A 15951-nucleotide genomic window follows, 5' to 3' on the forward strand; every position below is an offset into this window, starting at 1 on the left:
ATATATAATTATTTCAGTGTGAAAATGGTGCACCCAGATATAAGTTACCGTAGCAGTTCATTGGTTGGTCAGCATTCTGTCAGAACTCTGGAACATAAGAGTTAGTTAATTTCAGGAGCTGCAATACAGCATTCTGATAGGAATGAGTTTAGGCCCAGAACTCAGGCTGGACAAAGAGGTTCTGAAAATGACAAAAGTGTAATTAGTGAACTTCAGATATCCAGACCTATGTTCAAAATCAGATTACAATTTTCTCCATTACTTAGATCAAGTCAGTCACTTCCACTGTGTTTTATTAAGTCTAAAAATGCTGCAGTCTCCTTTTCTTAAGGTCGTTCTTTGGTAAGCATCATTCTGGATCATTCAAAGCAGTAAGTTACCTAGCATGGTTAAATAACACCTTGTCATTGAAAAAAGAATAGAATTTTTTCCTCCGATATATTAATGTCTTTTTGTAACCCAGCTGGGCACCCATTTGCCAAATAAGGAAATAGGGATTTTAATTTCTGTATTTCAGTCTCCTAGAAAATTATAATGACTGCAACTGATTTCTCCACAGCTGTTCTTTCTGAGACATTACTTGACTTGCCTAGAAGCAATTTGCTGAGCCTGACTAGCGTAATGCAAATGTTTTGTTCCTGGATGGAAACAAAAGACAAATGCAATTAATTTTGCTCATCTACAATTTGAAGTCTTGTTTTAACAGAAAGGGGAGACATTGATTTGAAACAATTTGCTCTTATTATTAATGAACTCCCCTTAGGCACCTAAGGAGAAAGCTAAATCATTCACCTTAGCACCAAAGGCTAATCTGAATGCAGATGTCTGAGGAAGTCTTTGTGAAATCTGTGTCTGTGAAAAAATATATCTTACCTTTCATTATGTGCATGTGTAATGCCTCTGCACGCTTTCAAATTCTCAGGCTACTTCAGAATCAAAATCTGATTTGTTACATTATGTATTTCATTAGAAATATAAATACTAACTACATATTATTCTGGAGCTTGTTTATTGTAAGCAATATAGGATGGATAATGGATAGGGCGTTGAGACCTGGGAGAACTTTTTTAATTTTTTGTTTAGCCACAGACTTCCTCTGTGACCTTGGGCAAGTCACTTAATCTACCCTGTGCTTCAGTAGTTCTTCTGTATAAAATGTTGATAATGCTTCTCTACCTCTTGGGTATATTGTGATTAAAATCCATTAGTGATTCTGAGGGGCATAGATATCACAGTAGTCTAAGTACCTAGATAGATATGTATAAATTATTTTTTTCTGTTTGTTTTGACCTGGGATATTTCCCTGGAGTAGTTCCATTAAATGCACATGCTTGTGTATGATTTTGTGAAATAGATTTATATCAAGAGTTTTGAATGAAATTGAAAATAAAAAAAACATATAATACACACGTCAAGGTAGAGAAAAAGTCTTTACTGTTTTAACTCAGGAGGTTCTCATTATCCATGTAACTGTCCAGTCCTTTTAAAAATTCTGCTATATTCTTGGCCTAATTGGCAACGAGTTCTACATTGCAATTGTAAAAACTTGTTTCCTTTTCTCTGTTTTAAATGTGCTGTCTTTCACTTCCATAAAATGTAGTTTTGTTCTTGAATTATGGTAATGGCTGCTTCTAGTCACCTTATCCACCTTACCTATTCAAGTCCTTATTTTGTATGCCTTTATCAGTCTGCTCTGAAATGAGCTGTCTGAATCTTTTCAGTCTCTTTGTATGGAAGTTTTTCTTGTTGTTATTGTCTATCTCTGAACCTCCTCTATTTCTGATGTATACTTTTTTAGGTAGGATGAGCATAACTGAACACAGCATTTCAGATGAGTATGTACCATTTATTTTTATAATGGCAAGATATTTTTAGTAGTATTTTCTATCCCACTCTATATACATTCTAACACGTTGGATTTTGACTGCTGCTGCACATTGAGTAGAGGACTTGATTTAGCTCTGTACCATGACAGGTGTTTTTCTTGAATTGGTATGGTTAATTTACATTTTCTGCATCAATTTTGATGGTTTTGAGGATTGGCTAGATAACATTTTTTCAAGGAGATTGGAAGATTGGAATGAGGCATTGAGCATTTCTGTTGTGAATGGGCTTACTTGTTCTCTGCTGGCATTCATCAGCCAAGAGGGGCACAGATGTAACACTTCAGGATTTCTTGTTCTTATTTCATGGTATGGGACAGAACCAAATTTATGTGGAGGTTATCTATGCCACCAGTTTAATGTTTTCTAACTCAGCAATGTCATTAATTATTTGTGTTGATCTTTTTCTGAACAGTAGCATGAGAGCTTTAAAGCAGTGCTTGATGTTCAGGTCTAGTATTTTGGAGTGTACGTTCGTTATGAATGGCCTAACTACAATGGGCATGGTTTCGCTTCTACAAGTGAGGCTACACCTTAGTTTCCTTTTTTGGAGAGCTGAGTGGATAAAAATCAATGACTTAAAAAAATAAAAACAAGTTTTTAAAATTTAAATCAGATTTTAAGATTACGTACAGGTTTATATTTTAAAAATAAACCAATTTGAAATTGATATCGTATGTTACAATCTATTACAGTCATATACATTAAATACAAAAAATAATATTAAGCAGTACATATCTTCTGACAACTTTTAAAGAAAGTCAGACCGCTGAGCTGGTGGAAGTTAGTGGCTAAGCAACAGGAACCAGAGTTTGTTGAAGTGCTAAACTAGATTTTGACAGCAGTAGCCTTTTTTTCAGGTATAAATAGAATATTTTCTTAATTTCAGTTTATTCAACTAATTCAGTTTGATGATTAGTTCATTTAAAGTTAAGAAGCCAACTGGGAGTTGAAAGAAAAGGAAAGCTTGTTTTCTTCTTCCAGTCTATGAATAAAAACTATGTTGAGAGGGTGAGATCTATTAGTTCAAAAATCTTGAAGGACTGTTAATAATCATTAACTACAAATTGCAAAAAAAAAAAAAAAAAAAGGGCTGCCGCTTGCGTGCCGCCAAAGACGGAGCGGGGAGAGCTGGGCTGCCGCCTGCATGCTGCCGAAGAATCAAAGGTCCAGGAGCACTGCTGCCCCCATGCCGGTGGCGCTCCTTCTGCGCACCCCCAAGGATGGTCTTGCGCACCCCCGGGTGTGCGTGCACCCCACTTTGGAGACCACTGTCTTAAAGTAAAATGATTGTGAAAGGCAAAGCTTGCAAGATTGAAGATAAATACCAATGAAAGACAGTTCATTACTCAAGTCGTCTACTAGGCTGCAATAGTTTAAAATAAGATGTGATCTGATTCACCTGTTGTATTTGGTGTCATAAGAAAATATTTAACTTATGAGTTCATAGTTTCACTTTTATTTCTATGGTTAATATTCAAATGAAGCAGGTTTGTGTGCAGATGCTTAGGTCAAAGCTAATCCCTTTTCAATCAACTGATTGTTTCCTTGAACGATATCTTCCTTTCCATCTCTTTTATTCCCAGTATGGTGAAGAAAAGTCAGCTAGGCTCAAGACAGGACTGTATTAGCAATCTTATGAGCCCTTTTATCTGAGGCTTCTAAATTGTCTGTTTTTGTGAAAAACACAATTCTGGAAATTACTTTTCCTTGGTCAAATTTTATTATGTAGCCTAAACATACCAGAGCTAAAACCACAGCATTGGAATCTTGATTAATTAGAAGAAATCTAGGCGGATGATTACAACTGCAGTACTTTATCTACAGTTTAATTAAAAAGTAATTTAAACTATCGTTTGTTTGGTGTAGAGAATAATAGATAAAAAATAAAATTGGGGGATGGCGGAGGAGTTGGCACCTGACACAGGACTCTCTACAGTGGCTCTTTTGTCATATGAAAATGCCTGTATGAAGTAAAGAAGTGAGAAGCAGCTCAACTGAATAGGAGAATTAGGCCCATAGTCTTGTTTAATTTTAAAGGAAAAGATATTTGCTTACTTATGGGCAAACGTCTGAACTTTTAGCCTAAGTACATTATTCCCCACTGGAGGTCACTATTTCAACTCACGGTTTCCCATTATAAATCTCAGCTGTGTGTGTGTAAATATATATACAAGATGTGTTTATTGTGAGTATATATATAAATCATGTTAAAGTTAGTTCTCCAGGAGAAAGTGGGTTTTCTGTTTTCTCCATTTTTTAATAAACAAATCTCTGATGTGTCCATAATGACAATAATAGATACAAAGGTTTTTAAAAGAATGATTATATTTATATTTAATCCTAGTTACTGCTGACATGACGTATTAATGTTAAAAATAAAAAATACAACCATTCCCCCTGCAAAAAAACCCGCCAAACAAAGAGTAGCCATACCACTATGGTATTAACAAGTTTCAGAGTAGCAGCTGTGTTAGTCTGTATTTCCAAAAAGAAAAGGAGTACTTGTGGCACCTTAGAGACTTACAAATTTATTTGAGCATAAGCTTTTGTGAGCTACAGCTCACTTCATCGGATGCATTTGGTGGAAAATACAGTGGGGAGATTTATATACACACACAGAAAACATGAAACAATGGGTTTTATCATACACACTGTAAGGAGAGTGATCACTTAAGATGAGCTATTACCAGCAGGAAGGGGGGGCGGAGGAGGAAAACCTTTTATAGTGATAATCAAGGTGGGCCATTTCCAGCAGTTAACAAGAACGTCTGAGGAACAGTGGGGGGTGGAGTGCGGGGAAAAATAACATGGGGAAATAGTTTTACTTTGTGTAATGACCCATCCACTCCCAGTCTCTATTCAAGGCTAAGTTAATTGTAACCAGTTTGCAAATTAATTCCAATTCAGCAGTCTCTCGTTGGAGTCTGTTTTTGAAGTTTTTTTGTTGAAGAATTGCCACTTTTAGGTCTGTAATCGAGTGACCAGAGAGACTGAAGTGTTCTCCGACTGGTTTTTGAATGTTATAATTCTTGACGTCTGATTTGTGTCCATTTATTCTTTTACGTAGAGACTGTCCAGTTTGGCCAATGTACATGGCAGAGGGGCATTGCTGGCACATGATGGCATATATCACATTGGTAGATGCGCAGGTGAACGAGCCTCTGATAGTGTGGCTGATGTGATTAGGCCCTATGATGGTGTCCCCTGAATAGATATGTGGACAGAGTTGGCAACGGGGTTTGTTGCAAGGATAGGTTCCTGGGTTAGTGGTTCTGTTGTGTGGTGTGTGGTTGCTGGTGAGTATTTGCTTCAGGTTGTGGGGGCTGTCTGTAAGCAAGGATTGACCTGTCTCCCAAGATCTGTGAGAGTGACGGGTCATCCTTCAGGATAGGTTGTAGATCCTTGATGATGCGTTGGAGAGGATTTAGTTGGGGGCTGAAGGTGATGGCTAGTGGCATTCTGATATTTTCTTTGTTGAGCCTGTGCTGTAGTAGGTGACTTCTGGCTCTGCCAATCTGTTTCTTCACTTCAGCAAGTGGGTATTGTAGTTGTAAGAATGCATGATAGAGATCTTGTAGGTGTTTGTCTCTGTCTGAGGAGTTGGAGCAAATGCGGTTATATTGTAGAGCTTGGCAGTAGACAATGGATCGTGTGGTGCGATCTGGATGAAAGCTAGAGGCATGTAGGTAAGTATAATGGTCAGTAGGTTTCCGGTATAGAGTGGTGTTTGTGACCATCGCTTATTAGCACCGTAGTGTCCAGGAAGTGGATGTCTTGTGAGGACTGGTCCATGCTGAGGTTGATGGTGGGATGGAAATTGTTGAAATCCTAGTGGAATACCTTAAGGGCTTCTTTTCCATGGGTCCAGATGATGAGGATGTCATCAATGTAGCGCAAATAGAGTAGGGGCATCAGGGGACGAGAGCTGAGAAAGCGTTGTTCTAAGTCAGCCATCAAAATGTTGGCATACTGTGGGGCCATGCGGGTATGCATAGCAGTGCTGCTGATTTCAAGGTATACATTGACCCCAAATGTGAAATAGTTATGGGTGAGGACAAAGTCACAAAGTTCAGCCATCAGGTTTGCCGTGACATTATTGGGGATACTGTTCCTGACGGCTTATAGTCCATCTTTGTGTGGAATGTTGGTGTAGAGGGCTTCTACATCCATAGTGGCTAGGATGGTGTTTTTAGGAAGATCACCGATGGATTGTAGTTTCCTCAGGAAATCAGTGGTGTCTCGAAGATAGCTGAGAGTGTTGGTAGCGTAGGGCCTGAGGAGGGAGTCTACATAGCCAGACAATCCTGTTGTCAGGGTTCCAGTGCCTGAAATGATGGGGCGTCCAGGATTTCCAGGTTTATGGATCTTGGGTGGCAGATAGAATACCCCAGGTCGGGGCTCCAGGGGTGTTTTTGTGCTTTTTCAGGGAGTTTCTTGAGCAAATGGTGTAGTTTCTTTTGGTAACCCTCAGTGGGATCAGAGGGTAATGGCTTGTAGAAAGTGGTGTTGGAGAGCTGCCATATTCCGATCTATTCATGATGACGGCAGCACCTCCTTTGTCAGCCTTTTTGATTATGATGTCCGAGTTGTTTCTGAGGCTGTGGATGGCATTGTGTTCTGCACGGCTGAGGTTATGGGGCAAGTGATGCTGCTTTTCCACAATTTCAGTCCGTGCATGTCGGCAGAAGCACTCTATGTAGAAGTCCAGTCTGTTGTTTCGACCTTCAGGAGGAGTCCACCTAGAATCCTTCTTTTTGTAGTGTTGGTAGGAAGGTCTCTGTGGGTTAATATGTTGGTCAGAGGTGTGTTAGAAATATTTCTTGAATCGGAGACATCGAAAATAGGATTCTAGGTCACCATAGAACTGTGTCATATTCGTGGGGGTAGAGGGGCAAAAGGAGAGGCCCCGAGATAGGACAGATTCTTCTGCTGGGCTAAGAGTATAGTTGGATAGATTAATAATATTGCTGGGTGGGTTAAGGGAACCACTGTTGTGGCCCCTTGCGGCATGTAGTAGTTTAGATAGTTTAGTGTCCTTTTTCTTTTGTATAGAAGCAAAGTGTGTGATGTAGATGGCTTGTCTAGTTTTTGTAAAGTCCAGCCACGAGGAAGGTTGTGAGGAAGGTTGGTTCTTTATGAGAGTATCCAGTTTTGAGAGCTCATTCTTAATCTTTCCCTGTTTGCTGTAGAGGATGTTGATCAGGTGGTTCCGCAGTTTCTTTCAAAGTTGTGGCACAAGCTGTCAGCATAGTCTCTGTGGTATGTAGATTGTAATGGATTTTTTACCTTCAGTCCTTTTGGTATGATGTCCATCTGTTTGCATTTGGAGAGGAAGATGATGTCTGACTGTATCTGTACGAGTTTTTTCATGAAGTTGATAGATTTCCACTCCATACGGCTAAATTCAGTGCCTTGCATAATGACAGGTTTGAGAGTAGCAGCTGTGTTAGTCTGTATTCGCAAAAAGAAAAGGAGTATTTGTGGCACACCTAACCCCTGTAGTGTAGACCAGGGCTGAATTACAAATACTCACTGCACTAATTCAGGAGGAATGAAACTATGTAATCTCACTTTAATATGTTGCACAGTTGGAGGACACTGGAGTTGTACAGTTGTATTTAGCTTGCAGACTCTTGATTACTGATAAGGATGCATGAGCAGGTAAGAACTTGGTTTGCTGTAGGATCCCAGGCCAAGTTTGCAGAGATGGCAATTATGAAAAACATTTCTGTACTTATAAACAAAACAAAATTGATAGGGAAAGCATTACTACAACACACGGAATCAGACGTCAAGAATTATAACATTCAAAAACCAGTCAGAGAACACTTCAGTCTCTCCGATTACTCGATTACAGACCTGAGAGTGGCTATCCTTCAACAAAAAAACTTCAAAAACAGACTCCAACGAGAGACTGCTGAATTGGAATTAATTTGCAAACTGGATACAATTAACTTAGCTTGAATAGAGACTGGGAGTGGATGGGTCATTACACAAAGTAAAACTATTTCCCCATGTTATTTCTCCCCCCCCACCCCACCCCCCACTGTTCCTCAGAAGTTCTTGTTAACTGCTGGAAATGGCCCATCTTGATTATCACTATAAAAGGTTTTCCTCCCCCCCCCACTCCTGCTGGTAATAGCTCATCTTAAGTGATCACTCTCGTTAAGGTGTATATGATAAAAACCCATTGTTTTATGTTCTTTGTGGGTATATAAATCTCCCCACTTTATTTTCCACCGAATGCATCCGATGAAGTGAGCTGTAGCTCACGAAAGCTTATGCTCAAATAAATTTGTTAGTCTCTAAGGTACCACAAGTACTTCTTTTTTAACAAGTATCATGGGTAAGGAAGACTGTTACGCATTTCCAACAAATAATTCCTTTCTTGTTAGATTTGATGTTCTGAGTGGTGATTTATTTTATTTATATTTTCCTATGTTCATTTTTAAGATAGGACATTTCCTAAAGTGATTTTTCTTAATTCAGTTCTACAGTAATTAACCAATAAAAAACCTGGAAGAAAAGACACAACAATTAAAGCTGTCATCTCTAAATTATTAAAGCTGTATAACATATTCAATATTTCTAAACAAAAAACATTCTCTAATAGCCTTAAATCATAAGTATCTAAAAATAACAGCTTTCCTATATTAAATTAGTGCCAGACCATGTCTGAACATGAATAGAAATGTTGGAGAAGAGTAATCTCTGCAATCTACCTCCCTTTTATGTACATTAATGCTCAAGAAGAATAATCCTGATCCAAATAAAATCAGTGCTGTTTCTTGCACTTGGTAAATTGTATAGATGAAGTAAATCTTGGTATATAGCATGAGTTCATCTGGGATCAATTATTAAAAATGGTTGAGGTCTTCTCGAACTAGATTTTCCCCCCACCCCCAAGAGTATGGATAATTTTTAAACATAATAGAGTTGAAGGTTGTGGTAAGAGGGAGAAGGATGTACAAGAGGAAGTAATAGTGAAATGGTAAAGGTTTTTTTTGAGCAGATATGTAACAGCTCTTTGTGTATAAATAAATTAAGCTAATGTGAGTCTCCTTTGTTTTAAGAATAAAACAAGACAATATGTAACCTTTATCTTTTGTTTTTTCTAGTAATATGCAGCTTCCGAGGATCTATACCACAAGGCTTAGTCTTGGAACTAGGAGAAACTGTTCAGATCTTGGAAAAATGTGAAGGTTAGTATGATGGATTGGAATGTGGGTGTGTTTCCCAAAGATGAATCTTATTTGCAGTAGAAATAGATAAACAAATTGACAGTTCTGGATTTTAATTAATTATTTTGGGACCATGATGTATCAGATCATCACAATACTCTGATAAAACCTCATTTGACCCACTTTCCATAGGAAAGACTAGAGCATTAGTGGCAGTAATCCATTCTGATAGGAGGTCAGCGTGTTTAAGTAAACCATCTGTCCAGAAAATGTTCGAACTCTGACTTGAGAGTTTTATAATTATTGAGTTCAGTGGTAAATTTTCATCATGTTGGCTTTTGAACAAATATCTAGATTTCCAATTATATTTTGTAGTTTTTATCCCCTTCCTATTAAATTTGTTAGTCTCTAAGGAGCCACAAGTATTCCTTCCTATTAAGTTGAGCTTACCACTATTATTTATTTTCCATAAGTATTTGAAAATGTGCTTAATGAAATATATTAGTGATTTGGTTGGGACCAAGACTGAAAAAGAATAGTTTGTGGAAGTTATTGATTTATGTAGGAGAGTGTTTTATAGTTAACCTTCTTTACCTTCTTTTTACCCTTAAAAGTAAATGCCATTTCCAGTAAATTACAGCAATAGCAGTTGTTCTCTCTCTTTGAATGCATACATATAGGGTCCAATCCGGTTGCTTTTTTACTCATGGGAATAAACCAGTTGAAGTCAGTGCTGCTAATCACATGTGAAAAGGATTTGTCTCCTATCATACAGAAAAAGTTAGCAACTGTAAATTATTTGTTTGTAATACCATTGAGGCATACTTTTGACAACATAAAACATGAGAGGACATGTTTCACTAAAACCTCTGAGATGGAATTATAGATCCTTAATCCAAACATGTCTTCAAAAAAATTAATCCAGGTCCCAGATCTAGTTATGAATCTGAGCTGCAGATCCATAGGCCATGCAGTCTTTGGTTTTGTCTCTACCTTTCAGGAATAGGAATGTAATTCGTGAATGTTGCATCACAGCAAAGAACAATTAGGATTTTTTTAAAAAATATAGATTGCAGTGCATTAAAATTTGCTCAGTCAGTAGTTTAGCATAGTTTAACAATATACCATTTTAGCCATAAACCACTGAGCATACTACAGTAAATACAAATTTTAAATTGATAACTCCAAAAAAAAAATTAGAATTTTAAAAACACAAGATTTAACCTTCCCCCATATCAATTATACCTTTAAAATTGCTACTCCTAAAACATTGTAAGAAAATAAGATGAAAAAAATTAGGAGTACAATATTTCATTTTGGTTTAGTGGCCTCTCTCTCACATATTTGTTCTTATGTTATGGCCAACCAGGCAAATAAGGTAACACTCTTGTATAACTGAAATCTTTTCAGTGCATAACAAGTATACTGATTTCTGAGCTGATGCAGTAAAAGGCATCTAAGCCAAGAATGGAAATAGCCATTTATTTCTCAGGTGGCAGTATAGGTTACAAGACTATAAATAGATTTCAGAGTAGCAGCCGTGTTAGTCTGTATCTGCAAAAAGAAAAGGAGGACTTGTGGCACCTTAGAGACTAACAAATTTATTTGAGCATAAGCTTTTGTGAGCTACAGCTCCCTTCATCAGATGCATTCAGTGGAAAATACAGTGGGGATATTTATATACACAGAGAACATGAAACAATAGGTGTTACCATACACACTGTAATGAAAGTAATCAGGTAAGGGGAGCTATTACCAGCAGGAAAGCGGGGGACGGGGTAAACCTTTTGTAATGATGATCAAGGTGGACCATTTCCAGCAGTTGACAAGAACGTCTGAGGAACAGCGGGGAGGGGGGCCAGCGGGGAGAGCGAGAATAAATATGTGGAAATAGTTTGACTTTGTGTAATGACCCATCCACTCCCAGTCTTTATTCAAGCTAAGTTAATTGTATCCAGTTTGCAAATTAAGTCCAATTCAGCAGTCTCTCGTTGGAGTCTGTTTTTGAAGCTTTTTTTTGTTGATGAAGAATTGCCAATTTTAGGTCTGTAATCGAGTGACCAAAGAGATTGAAGTGTTGTCCGACTGGTTTTTGAATGTTATAATTCTTGATGTCTGATTTGTGTCCATTTATTCTTTTATGTTGAGACTGTCCAGTTTGACCAATGACCATGGCAGAGGGGCATTGCTGGCACATGATGGTATATATCACGTTGGTAGATGTGCAGGTGAATGAGCCTCTAATAGTGTGGTGTGGCTCATGGGATTAGGCCCTATGATGGTGTCCCCTGAATAGATATGTGGACAGAGTTGGCAACGGGCTTTGTTGCAAGGATAGGTTCCTGGGTTAGTGGTTCTGTTGTGTGGTGTGTGGTTGCTGGTGAGTATTTGCTTCAGGTTGGGGGGCTGTCTGTAAGCAAGGACTGGCCTGTCTCCCAAGATCTGTGAGAGTGATGGGTCATTCTTCAGGATAGGTTGTAGATCCTTGATGATGCGTTGGAGAGGTTTTAGTTGGGGGCTGAAGGTGATAGCTAGTGGCGTTCTGTTATTTTCTTTGTGGCGCCTGTCCTGTAGTAGGTAACTTCTGGGTACTCTTCTGGCTCTGTCAGTCTGTTTCTTCACTTCAGCAGGTGGGTACTGTAGTTGTAAGAATGCATGATAGAGATCTTGTAGGTGTTTGTCTCTGTCTGAGGGGCTGGAGCAAATGCGGTTGTATCGTAGAGCTTGGCTGTAGACACAACAGCAGTTCCCTTAATCCACCCAGCAATAGTGTTAATATAGCCAACTATACTCTTAGCCCAGCAGAAGAATCTGTCCTATCTCGGGGCCTCTCCTTTTGCCCCTCCACTTCCACGAATATGGTACAGTTCTGTGGTGACCTAGAATCCTATTTTCAACATCTCTGACTCAAGGAATATTTCCAACACACCTCTGACCAACATATTAACCCACAGAGACCTTCCTACCAACACTACAAAAAGAAGGATTCTGGGTGGACTCCTCCTGAAGGTCGAAACAACAGACTGGACTTCTACATAGAGTGCGTCCGCCGACGTGCACGGGCTGAAATTGTGGAAAAGCAGCATCACTTGCCCCATAACCTCAGCCATGCAGAACACAATGCCATCCACAGCCTCAGAAACAACTTGGACATCATAATCAAAAAGGCTGACAAAGGAGGTGCTGTCGTCATCGTGTATAGGTCGGAATATGAACAAGAGGCTGCTAGGCAGCTCTCCAACACCACTTTCTGCAAGCCATTACCCTCTGATCCCACTGAGGGTTACCAAAAGAAACTACACCATTTGCTCAAGAAACTCCCTGAAAAAGCACAAGAACAAATCCGCACAGACACACCCGTGGAACCCCAACCAGGGGTATTCTATCTGCTCCCCAAGAACCATAAACCTGGAAAACCTGGATGCCCCATCATCTCAGGCATTGGCACCCTGACAACAGGATTGTCTGGCTATGTAGACTCCCTCCTCAGGCCCTACGCTACCAGGACTCCCAGCTATCTTTGAGGCATCACTGATTTCCTGAGGAAACTACAATCCATCGGTGATCTCCCTGAAAACACCATCCTAGCCACTATGGCTGTAGAAGCCCTCTACACCAACATTCAACACAAAGATGAACTATAAGCCGTTAGGAACAGTATCCCCAATAATGTCACGGCAAACCTGATGGCTGAACTTTGTGACTTTGTCCTCACCCATAACTATTTCACATTTGGGGTCAATGTATACCTTGAAATCAGCAGCACTGCTATGCATACCCGCATGGCCCCATAGTATGCTAACATTTTGATGGCTGACTTAGAACAATGCTTCCTCAGCTCTCGTCCCCTGATGCCCCTACTCTACTTGCGCTACATTGATGACATCCTCATCATCTGGACCCATGGGAAAGAAGCCCTTGAGGAATTCCACCATGATTTCAACAATTTCCATCCCACCATCAACCTCAATCTGGACCAGTCTACACAAAAGATCCACTTCCTGGATACTACAGTGCTAATAAGCGATTGTCACATAAACACCACCCTATACCGGAAACCTACTGACCGCTATACTTACCTACATGCCTCTAGCTTTCATCCAGACCACACTACACGATCCGTTGTCTACAGCCAAGCTCTACGATATAACCGCATTTGCTCCAACCCCTCAGACAGAGACAAATACCTCTAAGATATCTATCAAGCGTTCTTACAAGTACAATACCCACCTGCTGAAGTGAAGAAACAGATTGACAGAGCCAGAAGAGTACCCAGAAGTCACCTACTACAGGACAGGCCCAACAAAGAAAAGAACGGAACGCCACTAGCCATCACCTTCAGCCCCCAACTAAAACCTCTCCAACGCATCATCAGGGATCTACAACCTATCCTGAAGGACGACCCATCGCTCTCACAGATCTTGGGAGACAGGCCAGTCCTTGCTTACAGACAGCCCCCCAACCTGAAGCAAATACTCACCAGCAACCACACACCACACAACAGAACCACTAAATAAGGAACCTATCCTTGCAAAAAACCCCGTTGCCAACTGTGTCCACATATCTATTCAGGGGACACCATCAAGGGCCTAATCGCATGAGCCACACTATTAGAGGCTCATTCACCTGCAATCTACCAATGTGATATATGCCCTCATGTGCTATCAATGCCCCTCTGCCATGTACATGGGTCAAACTGGACAGTCTCTACATAAAAGAATAAATGGAGACAAATCAGACGTCAGGAATTATAACATTCAAAAACCAGTCGGAGAACACTTCAGTCTCTCCGGTCACTTGATTACAGACCTGAGAGTGGCTATCCTTCAACAAAAAAAACTTCAAAAACAGACTCCAACGAGAGACAGCTGAATTGGAATTAATTTGCAAACTGGATACAATTAACTTAGCTTGAATAAAGACTGGGAGTGGATGGGTCATTACACAAAGTAAAACTATTTCTCCATGTTTATTCCCACCCCCCTCCCCCCGCTGTTCCTCAGACGTTCTTGTCAACTGCTGGAAAGGGCCTACCTTGATTATCACTAGAAAAGGTTTACCCACTCCCTCACCCCTGCTCTTCTGCTGGTAATAGCTCCCCTTACCTGATCACTCTCGTTAGAGTGTATATGGTAACATCCAATTTTTCATGTTTCTGTGTATATAAATATCCCCACTGTATTTTCCACTGAATGCATCTGATGAAGTGAGCTGTAGCTCACAAAAGCTTATGCTCAAATAAATTTGTTTAGTCTCTAAGGTGCCACAAGTCCTCCTCCTTTTCTTTCTAAGTCTATAAATAGTGTGTTAAGTCTGCAGCCTGGCCAAACCTACATGGACAAAGATGATGGTCTCTCAAAACCAGCATAACTCCCTTCCTTCCAAATAAGCCCTTTGCAAAGTTTGAAACAGATACCTCTAAACATAGAGTTTGAAATACTCACAATTTCTCATAACTATAGATATTTTTTGTTGGAAAGTCAAGGAGACATTTGTTCTATGAACAACTGCCATCCAATTGTTTACAGTTATATTCTGCTCTGAGATTATTAAGTTTTTCTCACTTTTGCCGACAGTGCTAACCGAGACAAATTCCAAAAAGCCCAAATAATGGAGGGATAGCAAAAGCCAAGGGAATGTCAGAAGTTATACCTTGCTGAGCTTTTCTTCCACACATAACTATGGCAGGTACTGTCCATTCGTATGCTGCATACAGAGCCAATAAATATTAAGGCATTTGGCTTTTTTTGAAATAGCATATTCTTCTTCAAGTGCTGTCCCTGTGGGTGCTCCACTCCAGGTGACGGTGTGTCCTGGCACCGTTGATTGGAGATCTTTTGTAGCAGTGCCTGGTTGGGAGGCACGCGCTCAGCTTCTGTCTTGCGGTGTCATTAGGGTGCGCATCCTGCACCCCCCTCAGTTCCTTCTCAACCGTCCTTGGCTGAAGACGGGACTCGGGGCAGTGCTCCTCTCTTCCCTGGTTGCTGTAGAAAATAAGTAGAGAAAAATAGAAATAGTTAGCTAGCGATTTCCCAGTTCTCCCTTTCCTTTAGCATAGTTTGTTAGTTTCCAAAAAAAAAAAAATCCTCAAGTTAGGCCTTGTCTACACTATGAAATTAGGTTGAATTTATAGAAGTCGGTTTTGTAGAAAGCGTTTTTATACAGTCGATTGTGTGTGTCCCCACACAAATGCTCTAAGTGCGTGTAGTTGGCGGAGTGCGTCCACAGTACTGAGGCAACCGTCAACTTCCGGAGTGTTGCACTGTGGATAGCTATCACACAGTTCCCGCAGTCTCTCCCGCTCATTTGAATTCTGGGTAGAAATACCAATGCCTGATGGGGCTAAAGCATTGTTGCAGGTGGTTCTGGGTACATATCATCAGGCCCCCATTCCCTCCCTCCCTCCATGAAAGCAACGGCAGACAATCGTTTTGCGCCTTTTTTCCTGGGTTACCTGTACAGACGCCATAGCATGGCAAGCATGGAGCCCGCTTAGCTTACCGTCACCATACGTCTTCTGGATGCTGGCAGACATGCTACTGCATTGCTATATAGCAACAGCTTATTGCCTTTTGGCAGCAGACAGTGCAGTATGGCTGGTAGCCGTTGTCGATGTAGTCCAGGATGCTCTTTTACCTGACCTCGATGAGGTCAGGGGTGCCTGGGCAAACATGGGAGTGACTCAGCCAGGTCATTTCCCTTTGAAGTTTCATCTCATGGTGATTCAGTCCTGCCGCCAGTTCTACTGCACTGTCTTCTAATGAGCAGCCAGGAGACGACTATGGCCAGCAGTCGTACTGCACCGTCTTCTGCCGAGCACCCAGGAGATGACGATGGCTAGCGGTCGTACTGCACAGTCTGCTGCCAGCAAGATGTATAAAGAT

General features: G+C 40.3%; 1 protein-coding gene across 1 annotated transcript in view; it reads left to right on the forward strand.

Moving 5' to 3' along the window:
• The window catches only part of DOCK3 (dedicator of cytokinesis 3), a 603029-nt gene that overhangs the window by 73675 nt on the left and 513403 nt on the right, over nucleotides 1-15951 (forward strand). The window contains 1 exon segment of the mRNA XM_043518507.1: nucleotides 9005-9088. Within this exon segment, the coding sequence (XP_043374442.1) occupies nucleotides 9005-9088 (84 nt within the window).

Source organism: Dermochelys coriacea, chromosome 7 (assembly GCF_009764565.3).
Source record: "Dermochelys coriacea isolate rDerCor1 chromosome 7, rDerCor1.pri.v4, whole genome shotgun sequence".
NCBI lineage: Eukaryota > Metazoa > Chordata > Testudines > Dermochelyidae > Dermochelys > Dermochelys coriacea.